The sequence below is a fragment of the Coregonus clupeaformis genome, chromosome 20 (assembly GCF_020615455.1).
Source record: "Coregonus clupeaformis isolate EN_2021a chromosome 20, ASM2061545v1, whole genome shotgun sequence".
In the NCBI taxonomy this organism is placed as follows: Eukaryota; Metazoa; Chordata; class Actinopteri; order Salmoniformes; family Salmonidae; genus Coregonus; species Coregonus clupeaformis.
Window position 1 is genome coordinate 28,391,605 of NC_059211.1, and position 13,870 is coordinate 28,405,474.

Sequence of the window (13,870 nt, forward strand, 5' to 3'; positions counted from 1 at the left end):
CTATTTGATAGCCTATAAGCCACTATTATGCAAGACGCCATTGAGCTCTGATGTTATTGTAATTTGGCTGTAGGGTACGTAGGGGTAATTTGGCTGTGGGGTACGTAGGGGTAATTTGGCTGTGGGGTATGTTGGGGTAATTTGGCTGTGGGGTACGTAGGGGTAATTTGGCTGTGGGGTACGTAAAGGTAATTTGGCTGTGGGGTACGTAGGGTTATTTTGTCTGTGGGGTACGTAGGGGTCATATTTGTCTGTGGGGTACGTAGGGGTAATTTGGCTGTGGGGTACGTAGGGGTAATTTGTCTGTGGGGTACATAGGGGTCATATTTGGCTGTGGGGTACGTAGGGGTAATTTGGTTGTGTGGTACATAGAGGTAATTTGGCTGTGGGGTGGGTAGGGGTAATTTGTCTGTGGGGTACGTAGGGGTCATATTTGGCTGTGGGGTACGTAGGGGTAATTTGTCTGTGGGGTACATAGGGGTAATTTGGCTGTAGGGTACGTAGGGGTGATTTGTCTGTGGGGTACGTAGGGGTAATTTGGCTGTAGGGTACGTAGGGGTAATTTGTCTGTGGGGTACATAGGGGTCATATATGGCTGTGGGGTACGTAGGGGTAATTTGTCTGTGGGGTATGTAGGGGTAATTTGGCTGTGGGGTACGTAGGGGTAATTTGTCTGTGGGGTACAAAGGGGTCATATTTGGCTGTGGGGTACGTAGGGGTAATTTGGTTGTGGGGTACGTAGAGGTCATTTGGCTCTGGGGTACGTAGGGGTAATTTGGCTGTAGGGTACGTATGGGTAATTTGTCTGTGGGGTACGTAGGGGTCATATTTGGCTGTGGGGTACGTAGGGGTCATATTTGGCTGTGGGGTACGTAGGGGTAATTTGTCTGTGGGGTACGTAGGGGTAATTTGGCTGTAGGGTACGTAGGGGTAATTTGTCTGTGGGGTACATAGGGGTAATTTGTCTGTGGGGTACATAGGAGTAATTTGTCTGTGGGGTACATAGGGGTAATTTGCTGTAGGATACGTAGGGGTAATTTGGCTGTAGGGTACGTAGGGGTAATTTGTCTGTGGGGTACATAGGGGTCATATTTGGCTGTAGGGTGCGTAGGGGTAATTTGGCTGTGGGGTACGTAGGGGTAATTTGGCTGTAGGGTACATAGGGGTCATATTTGGCTGTGGGGTACGTAGGGGTAATTTGGTTGTGGGGTACGTAGGGGTAATTTGTCTGTGGGGTACGTAGGGGTAATTTGGCTGTAGGGTACGTATGGGTAATTTGTCTGTGGGGTACGTAGGGGTCATATTTGGCTGTGGGGTACGTAGGGGTCATATTTGGCTGTGGGGTACGTAGGGGTAATTTGTCTGTGGGGTACGTAGGGGTAATTTGGCTGTAGGGTACGTAGGGGTAATTTGTCTGTGGGGTACATAGGGGTAATTTGGCTGTAGGGTACGTATGGGTAATTTGTCTGTGGGGTACGTAGGGGTCATATTTGTCTGTGGGGTACGTAGGGGTCATATTTGGCTGTGGGGTACGTAGGGGGTAATTTGTCTGTGGGGGTACGTAGGGGTAATTTGGCTGTAGGGTGCGTAGGGGTAATTTGGCTGTGGGGTACGTAGGGGTAATTTGGCTGTAGGGTACGTAGGGGTAATTTGTCTGTGGGGTACATAGGAGTCATATTTGGCTGTAGGGTACGTAGGGGTAATCTGGCTGTGGGGTACGTAGGGGTAATTTGGCTGTGGGGTACATAGGGGTAATTTGTCTGTGGGGTACGTAGGGGTAATTTGGCTGTAGGGTACGTAGGGGTAATATGTATGTGGGGTACATAGGGGTCATATTTGGCTGTAGGGTACGTAGGGGTAATTTGTCTGTGGGATACATAGGGGTCATATTTGGCTGTGGGGTACGTAGGGGTAACTTGTCTGTGGGGTACGTAGGGGTCATATTTGGCTGTGGGGTACGTAGGGGTAACTTGTCTGTGGGGTACGTAGGGGTCATATTTGGCTGTGGGGTACGTAGGGGTAATTTGTCTTAAGATTCCTGTTTGTCCTCAATGGCTCAACTACAGGCACAGTTTAGGGAATTGGGACCTTCGTTACTCATAACTAACTGACACATACTTTCATAATGACTACCTCCCTGGATGTGGTTAAAGTAACATTCTTTCCCCTGGTGTTGAAACAATGGACTGATTTAGCCCATTACACCTGACGTGTGTATGCCACTGTTAACAGTCTTAGGAATGCTTTCTGAATTATGTTCAGGATGTGTTGTTGACATGTTTATTATTATTATTATTATTATTATTATTATTATTATTATTATGTTTTTGTTTGTGTTTACAGACATGGTGATGACCTGATAGTAACGCCTTTTGCTCAGGTAAATATGATCCCAGCTCACCTGTCCTTTAACCCAGTCGCTAACACACCTATATTCAGACCATCTCAGTGTCTTTCCATACTTTCTGGAGTAAGTAATGGCTAAACGTGTTTTCTTTCTGTCCAGGTCCTCGCAAGCCTTCGAAGTGTAAGAAACAACTTCACTGTCCTGACCAATGTCCAATGTGCTTCAAACAAGTAAGTGTCTGGTGTTATTGCTGATCTGACTGATTAAGACCCCTACCTAATGAATTATGCATAAATAAAGGTACAAAACAAATTAGTGTCATGTCTGCTTTGGAGGACAATAAACAGCAGCTGTAAATGTACTGTAGTTTGTATCTCCATCCACAAGAGGGCAGTTGCTACCTATTCCACCCACTCACGGCCTTGTTTTATTGGCGCTTTTCTCTCTGCATTTAAACATTTTCACAGTTCAACACATCATCAAATGAAATCAAATTGTATTTGTCACATGCCGAATACAACTGGTATAGACTTTACCGTGAAAAGCTTGACAAAGTTGGGTTGGAACTCGTAAGATGTCGCACTTCTCTGTCAGCGCTATCCTCAGGCTGTAGAACACATGAACTCAGAACACAGAACACAGAACTCAGAACACAGAACACAGAACTCAGAACACAGAACTCAGAACACATGAACTCAGAACACAGAACTCAGAACACAGAACTCAGAACACATGAACTCAGAACACAGAACTCAGAACACAGAACTCAGAACACAGAACTCAGAACACAGAACACAGAACTCAGAACACAGAACTCAGAACACAGAACTCAGAACACAGAACTCAGAACACAGAACTCAGAACACAGAACTCAGAACACAGAACTTGGAACCCATCTTATTATTCTCCCAGGTTTCCATGAGACTCCAGATTCCAAGTCGTCCTTGTGTTTTTCCAGTATAATGATAAGGCCAGGAGAGAGGAGAGAGGTGGTGCACTGCACAGCAGGATGTGAAACACATGGTTTCTCTTTTTCCTCAGGAAAACACTTGAACTACGTCAAGCTATTAGGACACTGTTTGCACTCTTTCTTAAGGAGGTTAGCTGTGGGGTGATGGGGGGAAAACAACCCCGTTATCACTGACACAGATCAACTGCCATTTATGTAAATTATTATATTGTGCATGTTAAGTAATATTGGTCATAAGCCTGTCTGAAATGTCTAAAACATAATGCACACATTATAGGCTATGCATGAATCACATGCCTGTATGCCTTATTATGTAGTGCAGAACATCCTCCTCTAGAATGAATCCACTCAGACTGGGACTAAAACTGGGACAGACTGGGACTCAGACTGGGACTAAAACTGGGACAGACTGGGGTTATACTGGGACAGACTGGATTGAACAGCCTGCCTAATTGAAAACCCAAAGCCTCCCTGACCTACATTCAGCTCACACACAAACACACACACACACACACACACACACACACACACACACATACACACACACGTGCGCATACATAAATAAACATAAATATGGGTTGTATTTACAATGGTGTTTGTTCTTCACTGGTTGCCCTTTTCTTATGGCAACAGGTCACAAATCTTGCTGCTGTGATTGCACACTGTGGTATTTCACCCAATAGATATGGGAGTTTATCAAAATTGGGTTTGTTTTCGAATTCTTTGTGGATCTGTGTAATCTGAGGGAAATATGTGTCTCTAATATGGTCATACATTTGGCAGGAGGTTAGGAAGTGCAGCTGAGTTTCCACCTCATTTTGTGGGCATTGTGCACATAGCCTGTCTTCTCTTGAGAGCCAGGTCTGCCTACGGCGGCCTTTCTCAATAGCAAGGCTATGCTCACTGAGTCTGTACATAGTCAAAGCTTTCCTTAAATTTGGGTCAGTCATAGAGGTCAGGTATTCTGCCACTGTGTACTCTCTGTTTAGGATCAAATAGCATTCTAGTTTACTCTATTTTTTTGTTAATTCCTTCCAATGTGTCAAGTAATTCTCTTTTTGTTTTCTCATGATTTGGTTGGGTCTAATTGTGTTGCTGTCCTGGGGCTCTGTGGGCTCTGTTTGTGTTTGTGAACAGAGCCCCAGGACCAGCTTGCTTAGGGGACTCTTCTCCAAGTTCATCTCTCTGTAGGTGATGACTTTGTTATGGAAGGTTTGGGAATCGCTTCCTTTTAAGTGGTTATAGAATTTAACGTCTCTTTTCTGGATTTTGATAATTAGCGGGTATCGGCCTAATTCTGCTCTGCATGCATTATTTGGTGTTTTTTGTTGTACACAGAGGATATTTTTGCAGAATTCTGAATGCAGAGTCTCAGTTTGGTGTTTGTCCCATCCTGTGAATTCTTGGTTGGGGAGCGGACCCCAGACCTCACAACCATAAAGGGCAATGGGTTCTATAGCTGATTCAAGTATTTTTAGCCAGATCCTAATTGGTATGTCAAATGTTATGTTCCTTTTGATGGCATAGAAGGCCCTTCTTGCCTTGTCTCTTGTGGAAGTTACCTGTGGCGCTGATGTTTAGGCCGAGGTATGTATAGTTTTTTGTGTGCTCTAGGGCAACGGTGTCTAGATGGAATTTGTATTTGTGGTCCTGGCAACTGGACCTTTTTTGGAACACCATTATTTTTGTCTTGCTGAGATTTACTGTCAGGGCCCAGGTCTGACAGAATCTGTGCAGAAGATATAGGTGCTGCTGTAGGCCCTCCTTGGTTGGGGACAGATGCACCAGATCATCAGCAAACAGTAGACATTTGACTTCAGATTCTAGTAGGGTGAGGCCGGGTGTTGCAGACTGTTCTAGTGCCCTCGCCAATTCGTTGATATACAGTGGGGAGAACAAGTATTTGATACACTGCCGATTTTGCAGGTTTTCCTATTTACAAAGCATGTAGAGGTCTGTAATTTTTATCATAGGTACACTTCAACTGTGAGAGACGGAATCTAAAACAAAAATCCAGAAAATCACATTGTATGATTTTTAAGTAATTAATTTGCATTTTATTGCATGACATAAGTATTTGATACATCAGAAAAGCAGAACTTAATATTTGGTACAGAAACCTTTGTTTACAATTACGGAGATCATACGTTTCCTGTAGGTCTTGACCAGGTTTGCACACACTGCAGCAGGGATTTTGGCCCACTCCTCCATACAGACCTTCTCCAGATCCTTCAGGTTTCGGGGCTGTCGCTGGGCAATATGGACTTTCAGCTCCCTCCAAAGATTTTCTATTGGGTTCAGGTCTGGAGACTGGCTAGGCCACTCCAGGACCTTGAGATGCTTCTTACGGACCCACTCCTTAGTTGCCCTGGCTGTGTGTTTCGGGTCGTTGTCATGCTGGAAGACCCAGCCACGACCCATCTTCAATGCTCTTACTGAGGGAAGGAGGTTGTTGGCCAAGATCTCGCGATACATGGCCCCATCCATCCTCCCCTCAATACGGTGCAGTCGTCCATGCTTCACGGTTGGGATGGTGTTCTTGGGGTTGCACTCATCCTTCTTCTTCCTCCAAACACGGCGATTGGAGTTTAGACCAAAAAGCTCTATTTTTGTCTCATCAGACCACATTACCTTCTCCCATTCCTCCTCTGGATCATCCAGATGGTCATTGGCAAACTTCAGACGGGCCTGGACATGCGCTGGCTTGAGCAGGGGGACCTTGCGTGCGCTGCAGGATTTTAATCCATGACGGCGTAGTGTGTTACTAATGGTTTTCTTTGAGACTGTGGTCCCAGCTCTCTTCAGGTCATTGACCAGGTCCTGCCGTGTAGTTCTGGGCTGATCCCTCACCTTCCTCATGATCATTGATGCCCCACAAGGTGAGATCTTGCATGGAGCCCCAGACCGAGGGTGATTGACCGTCATCTTGAACTTCTTCCATTTTCTAATAATTGCGCCAACAGTTGTAGCCTTCTCACCAAGCTGCTTGCCTATTGTCCTGTAGCCCATCCCAGCCTTGTGCAGGTCTACAATTTTATCCCTGATGTCCTTACACAGCTCTCTGGTCTTGGCCATTGTGGAGAGGTTGGAGTCTGTTTGATTGAGTGTGTGGACAGATGTCTTTTATACAGGTAACGAGTTCAAACAGGTGCAGTTAATACAGGTAATGAGTGGAGAACATAATACAGGTAATGAGTGGAGAACAGGAGGGCTTCTTAAAGAAAAACTAACAGGTCTGTGAGAGCCGTAATTCTTACTGGTTGGCAGGTGATCAAATACTTATGTCATGCAATAAAATGCAAATTAATTACTTAAAAATCATACAATGTGATTTTCTGGATTTTTGTTTTAGATTCCGTCTCTCACAGTTGAAGTGTACCTATGATAACAATTACAGACCTCTACATGGTTTGTAAGTAGGAAAACCTGCAAAATCGGCAGTGTATCAAATACTTGTTCTCCCCACTGTATATGGCACAGCTGTAAATTATTTGTTCCTTTAATGAAACTGGTATACCCTCAGAGTTAGTTTCAGAAATTTGTGTTTTTTTTTGCCAATTTTAACCGCACACTTGTTGTTTGTGTACATGGATTTTATAATGTTTTTCCCCCAACACCACTTTCCATAAATTTGTATAGCCAAATTGAGTCAAAAGCTTTTTTGAAGTCAGCAAAGCATGAGAAGACTTTGCCTTTGTTTTGTTTTGTTGTTTGTCAATTAGGGTGTGCAGGGTGAATACGTGGTCTGTCGTACGGTAATTTGGTAAAAAGCCAATTTGACATTTGCTCAATACATTGTTTTCAATGAGGAAATGAACTAGTCTGCTGTTAATGATGATGCAGAGGATTTTCCCAAGGTTGCTGTTGACGCATATCACACGGTAGTTATTGGGGTCAATTTTGTCTCCACTTTTGTGGATTGGGGTGATCAGTCCTTGGTTCCAAATATTGGGGAAAATGCCAGAGCTAAGGATGATGTTAAAGAGTTTAAGTATAGCCAATTGGAATTTGTGGTCTGTATATTTTATCATTTCATTGAGGATACCATCAACACCACAGGCCTTTTGGGGTTGTGTAACGCCCTGGCTCCGGGACTCTGAATATTGAGCCAGGGTTGTTCATTCTTTTGGGTGTATTTCTATGTGTTTGGTCAAGTGACTCCCAATCGGAGGTAACGAGTGTCAGCTGTCGGCTCGTTATCTCTGATTGGGAGCCATATTTAATCTGTTTGTTTTCCGTTGGGGGTTGTGGGTTTTTGTTCTATGTTCAGTCGATGTACTGAGGACGTTACGGATCGTGTTTTGTTTTGTCAACATTAAAGTCATGTTCACTCCCAACGCTGCGCTTTGGTCCTATTTCATAGACGGTCGTGACAGAAAAACCCACCACAACGAGACCAAGCAGCAGTTGGATAACGAGTGGTGGAGCCAGAAGAGCGAAGGTTGGGAGAGGACTATGGAGGCCTGGTCCACCGAGAGGAGAGACCCCCAGAAATTTTTTAGGGGGGGGCTCACGACGTCGGGGCAGAAGGTGTACGGCCCGGAGGAGTGCAAGAGGTTGGCAGATATGGCCGCCAGTTTAAGGGGGGCCACTGGTTACGAAGGGGATGGAAAGTGTGGAGGCACGGCGAGAGGTACTGGGGGGTGTTTCCAGTCCGGTCCGGCCTGCTCCTGATCCCCGTGTAGGGCCAGGGGTGTGTGTCCCCAGTGCGGTTCTGTCTGTCCCTGCTCAACGCACCAAGCCTACGGGGTGCGCCGCCAGCCCAGCTCGGCCTGTTCCTGCGCCCCGCACCAAGTCTGTGGTGCGTTTTGCCAGCCCAGCCCGGCCTGTCCCTGCTCCACGCACCAAGGATACGGTGTGCGCCGACAGCCCAGCCCGGCCTGTCCCTGCTCCACGCACCAAGGATACGGTGTCGCCGACAGCCCCTGCCCGGCCTGTTCCTGCTCCACGCACCAAGGATACGGTGTGCGTCGACAGCCCTGCCCGGCCTGTTCCTGCTCCACGCACCAAGCGATACGGTGTGCGTCGACAGCCCTGCCCGGCCTGTTCCGGGGCACTCGCACCAGGGATACGGTGCGCTGCTCGCCAGCCCGACCCGGCCTGTTCCGCCACTCGCACCAGGGATACGGTGCACGTCGCCAGCCCGGCCCGGCCTGTTCCGGCCACCGCACCAGGGATACGGTGCGCGGCCGCCAGCCCGACCGGCCTGTTCATGCCACTCGCACCAGGGATACGGTGCGCGTCGCCAGCCCGGCCCGGCCTGTTCCTGCCACTCGCACCAAGCCAGGGGGCGAGTCGTCAGCCTGGTAAGGCCCATTCCTGTTCCACGCACCAAGCCAGGGGCGCGTATCGTCAGTCCGGCTCCGGCCAGCGGGGCTAGACAGGACCGGGGGTACTTTGGGGGTTGGAGAGGGAGTGGGGATCAGGGCCGGAGCCGGAGCCGCCGCCGAGGAGGTGTGCCCACCCAGCCCTCCCTTGTTAGCCCCTTGTTGAGGCGCGGTCGCTCCGCGCCTTTAGGGGGGTACTGTAACGCCCCTGGCTCCGGGACTCTGAATATTGAGCCAGGGTTGTTCATTCTTTTGGGTGTATTTCTATGTGTTTGGTCAAGTGACTCCCAATCGGAGGTAACGAGTGTCAGCTGTCGGCTCGTTATCTCTGATTGGGAGCCATATTTAATCTGTTTGTTTTCCGTTGGGGGTTGTGGGTTTTTGTTCTATGTTCAGTCGATGTACTGAGGACGTTACGGATCGTGTTTTGTTTTGTCAACATTAAAGTCATGTTCACTCCCAACGCTGCGCTTTGGTCCTATTTCATAGACGGTCGTGACAGGTTGGAGGGTTTGTATTTTGTCCTGTAGTTCATTCAATGTAATTGGAGAATCCAGTGGGTTCTGGTAGTCTTTAATAGTTGATTCTAAGATTTGCATTTAATCATGTATTTTTTTTTTGCTGTTTGTTTTTTGTTATAGGGCCAAAAAGATTGGAGAAGTGGTTTACCCATACATCTCCGTTTTGGATAGATAGCTCTTTGTGTTGTTGTTTGTTTAGTGTTTTCCAATTTTCCCAGAAGTGGTTAGAGTATGGATTCTTCAATTACATTGAGCTGATTTCTGACATGCTTTTCCTTCTTTTTCCGTAGTGTATTTCTGTATTGTTTTAGGGATTCACCATAGTGAAGGCGTAGGCTCAGGTTTTCTGGGTCTCTATGTTTTTGGTTGGATAGGTTTCTCATTTTCTTTCTTAGGTTTTTGCATTCTTCATCAAAACATTTGTCATTGATGTTACTTTTCTTTGGTTTTCTGTTAGAGATTTTTAGATTTGATAGGGAAGCTGAGAGGTCAAATATACTGTTTAGGTTTTCTACTGCCAAGTTTACACCTTCACTATTACAGTGGAACGTTTTGTCCAGGAAGTTGTCTAAAAGGTATTGAATTTGTTGTTCCCTAATTGTTTTTTGGTAGGTTTTGACACTACTTTCCTTCCATCTATAGCATTTCTTAATATTATTCAGTTCCTTTGGCTTTGATACCTCATGATTGAGTATTGCTCTGTTCAAGTAGACTGTGATTTTGCTGTGGTCTGATAGGGGTGTCAGTGGGCTGACTGTAAATGCTCTGAGAGACTCTGGGTTGAGGTCAGTGATAAAGTAGTCTACAGAACTACTGCCAAGAGATGAGCTATAGGTGTATCTACCATAGGAGTCCCCTCGAAGCCTACCATTGACTATGTACATACCCAGCATGCGACAGAGCTGCAGGAGTTGTGACCCGTTTTTGTTGGTTATATTGTCGTAGTTGTGCCTAGGGGGGCATATGGGGGAGGGAATGCTGTCACCTCCAGGTAGGTGTTTGTCCCCCTGTATGATGAGGGTGTCATGTTCTTGTCTGTCTCTCCTCTCTCCTATGTCTCTCCTCTCCTCTGTCTCTCCTCATGTAGAGTGACTTAACCTATATAGTTCTTACCAGATGTGGTTGGCCATAGCACAATGTTACGATGTGATGTAGGCCTATCAAAATGTATTTCATATCCATACTGATATGCTGTGCATGTTCTCTGTTTCCTCAGGAGGTCCCCTGCGGCCACTCAGCCTCCCATCACCAGAGTCTGTCTGCCAGGTAAGACCACAATGCACAACTCTCTCCTGCAATGCACCTGGTGTCCAAAAGACAGTGATGTTGGTTTGTCCATCTGTTTTCCTAAGCCTAAATCTCAAGACACGATATCAATGTCAAGACCATTCTCTTGGTCTCTCTTCTCTCTCTCCCTTCTGTCTCTCTCCTCCTCCGTCTTTCCCTCACTCTTCTGTTACTTTCTTGTCTACACTTGAACCCTGAGACCTCACCCCCTCCCTCTCCCTCTCCCTCACTCCCTCCCTCTACCCCTCAGTGTTACTAACAACACACCCCCAGCCTGTTTTTAGTCTAACTGCTCTGATGGGGGGAGTACCAGGAAACCTCTCACTTCTCACTGAAAACACAACAGCATGTAAATCCTGCTCATTAGAAATGTACTGGAGCCATTATAAACGGAGTAGAGACTATGGTGTGTGTGTGTGTGTGTGTGTGTGTGTGTGTGTGTGTGTGTGCATGACTGGGAACTCCTGACTGGGTCCTTGAGCTTTAAGCTCTCAGCCTACACTACAGCTAGCAAACTGTCTACATGTGTGATAGTGTCAGGAGGGCAGGCTGCCCTAACGACGAGGCTGTTTGTCACACACACACACACACACACACACACACACACACACACACACACACACACACACACACACATACATAAACACACACACAAACACACATACATACACACACACCTACATACATACACACACACACACACACACACACACACACACACACACACACACACACAGACATACACACATACATACATACATACATACACACACACACACACTCACACACCCTTGGCGAGACAAGACAGAGGATCTCTGAGAAATGTTGATTAAACATAGCAGGAGAAGTGTGGGTTTTCTTTAGTGGTTAGCATCATAGTGAAGGAGAATGGGATGCCATTGAGTCTGCTGCTGGGGACGTGGCCATAACACAGTGAACAGGGACTCAGCCCCATTCCTCTCACATTGTTAAGATATATGTTATCCCAAACACTTCCAGTCATTAGACTTATAATACAAGCCCTACAAGGACAGAGGAGTACACACACACACACACACACACACACACACACTGTATTACAAGGGCAGATTGAAATAGAGAAGAGCAAGTGCGTGATGTGATTGTGTGTCATTCAACTGTGTGTGTGTGTGTGTGTGTATGTGTGTCAATAAATGTGTGTATGTGCATCAATGCATGTGTGTATGTGCATCCATATGAGTAGGCCTACATGTGTATTTCTATATGTGCACAGCATGTACATGTTTTTGAGTGTGGTGCTGTGCAAGTGTGTATCGGAGTGTGTGTGTGTGTGTGTGTGTGTGTGTGTGTGTGTGTGTGTGTGTGTGTGTGTGTGTGTGTGTGTGCAAGCGTGTGTGTGTGTGTGTCTCTGTGGGCAGGGAGCTGTTCCTGTGTGACAGTGCTGCGGGGCCCTGATTGACGTCAGCCCGCCTGCATGCGGCTTTTGTTGACTTCCTGTCAGCGCAGATGGACAGACCGCTACTTCCCCTTTCTGAAGAGGGAGTGCTCGTCAGGTGCTGAGTGTGTGTGTGTGTGTGCGTGTGTTTGTGTGTGTGAAAAGAATGAGTGTGTTTCCTATAAGCAGACTAGGCTATGACGATCACTATGACCTATTGAGTTAGGCACTGTGAGGTTTCATGTGCTTTTCTATCAGTAGTTTTAGTTCATAGTGTCCTCGGAGGATATCAGTAGCATGCTGGCAGCATCACAGGGTTCACTGAGTACAGTGTTGAAGGGTTAGGTGAAAAGGGTTAGGGCTGGGAATTGCCAGGGACGATACAATATTATCATGATACTTAGGTGCCGATACGATATTCTATATGTATAGCAATTCGATATTGTGGTTTAATTGCGTTCCAAAAATATTGCTCACTATATGTCTGCTGCAGAGGGACAAGAGAGAGCATGAGAAAAATAGTTTTGATCAGTAATGGAAATAAAAGTGCTGAAAACAAATTGGCTCCCTATTTCAAAAGAAGATGGCGAACAAACTACGAAGGAAAAATACTGGCATTTTGGTGCAGGTACAACCAACTAGCCCAAAAATAATATTGTGATATTGTCCAAACAATACGATATATCATCAAAAATAATATCCCGATATGTAACTGTATATAATTTTTCCCCATCACTAAAATGGTGGATGAAGTAGATTTTGATCAAATCAAATCAAATCAAATTGTATTTGCCACATGCGCCGAATACAACAGCTGTAGACATTACCGTGAAATGCTTACTTACAGCCCTTAACCAACAACGTATTTATTTTTTCATAAAAAAGTAACATAAAACAACAACAACAAAAAAGTGTTGAGAAAAAAAGAGCAGAAGTAAAATAAAATAAAATAACAGTAGGGACGCTATATATATACAGGGGGGTACCGGTGCAGAGTCAATGTGCGGGGGGCACCGGCTAGTTGAGGTAGTTGAGGTAATATGTACATGTGGGTAGAGTTAAAGTGACTATGCATAAATAATTAACAGAGTAGCAGCAGCGTAAAAATATGGGGTGGGGGTGGGGGGCAGTGCAAGTAGTCCGGGTAGCCATGATTAGCTGTTCAGGAGTAATAATAAATAATAATATGCCATTTAGCAGACACTTTTATCCAAAGCGACTTACAGTCATGCGTGCATACATTTTTGTGTATGGGTGGTCCCGGGGATCGAACCCACTACCTTGGCGTTACAAGCGCCGTGCTCTACCAGCTGAGCTACAGAGGACCAGGAGTCTTATGGCTTGGGGGTAGAAGCTGTTGAGAAGCCTTTTGGACCTAGACTTAGTGTTCCGGTACCGCTTGACGTGCGGTAGCAGAGAGAATAGTCTATGACTAGGGTGGCTGGAGTCTTTGACAATTTTGAGGGCCTTCCTCTGACACCACCTGGTATAGAGGTCCTGGATGGCAGGAAGCTTGGCCCCAGTGATGTACGGGGCCGTACGCATTACCCTCTGTAGTGCCTTGCGGTCGGAGGCCGAGCAGTTGCCATACCAGGCGGTGATGCAACCAGTCAGGATGCTCTCGATGGTGCAGCTGTATAACTTTTTGAGGATCTGAGGACCCATGCCAAATATTTTCAGTCTCCTGAGGGGGAATAGGCTTTGTCGTGCCCTCTTCACGACTGTCTTGGTGTGTTTGGACCATGATAGTTTGTTGGTGATGTGGACACCAAGGAACTTGAAGCTCTCAACCTGTTCCACTACAGCCCCGTTGATGAGAATGGGGGCGTGCTTAGTCCTCTTTTTTTTTCCTGTAGTCCACAATCATCTCCTTGGTCTTGGTCATGTTGAGGGAGAGGTTGTTATCCTGGCACCACACGGCCAGGTCTCTGACCTCCTCCCTATAGGCTGTCTCATCGTTGTCGGTGATCAGGCCTACCACTGTTGTGTCGTCTGAGAACTTAA

At 46.3% G+C, this 13,870-nt stretch overlaps 1 protein-coding gene across 5 annotated transcripts in view; it reads left to right on the forward strand.

Moving 5' to 3' along the window:
• pde4ba (phosphodiesterase 4B, cAMP-specific a) overlaps positions 1 to 13,870 on the forward strand; it is a 379,418-nt gene that overhangs the window by 277,176 nt on the left and 88,372 nt on the right. For 4 of the 5 annotated variants that reach the window (XM_041840090.1, XM_041840091.2, XM_041840092.2 and 1 more), the window contains 3 exons: positions 2,344 to 2,380; positions 2,507 to 2,577; positions 10,382 to 10,431. In XM_041840090.1, the coding sequence (XP_041696024.1) occupies positions 2,344 to 2,380; positions 2,507 to 2,577; positions 10,382 to 10,431 (158 nt within the window). Of the gene's footprint in view, positions 1 to 2,343; positions 2,381 to 2,506; positions 2,578 to 10,381; positions 10,432 to 11,815; positions 11,985 to 13,870 lie in introns of those variants that run through there. The other variant, XM_041840095.2, reaches the window with a different exon arrangement.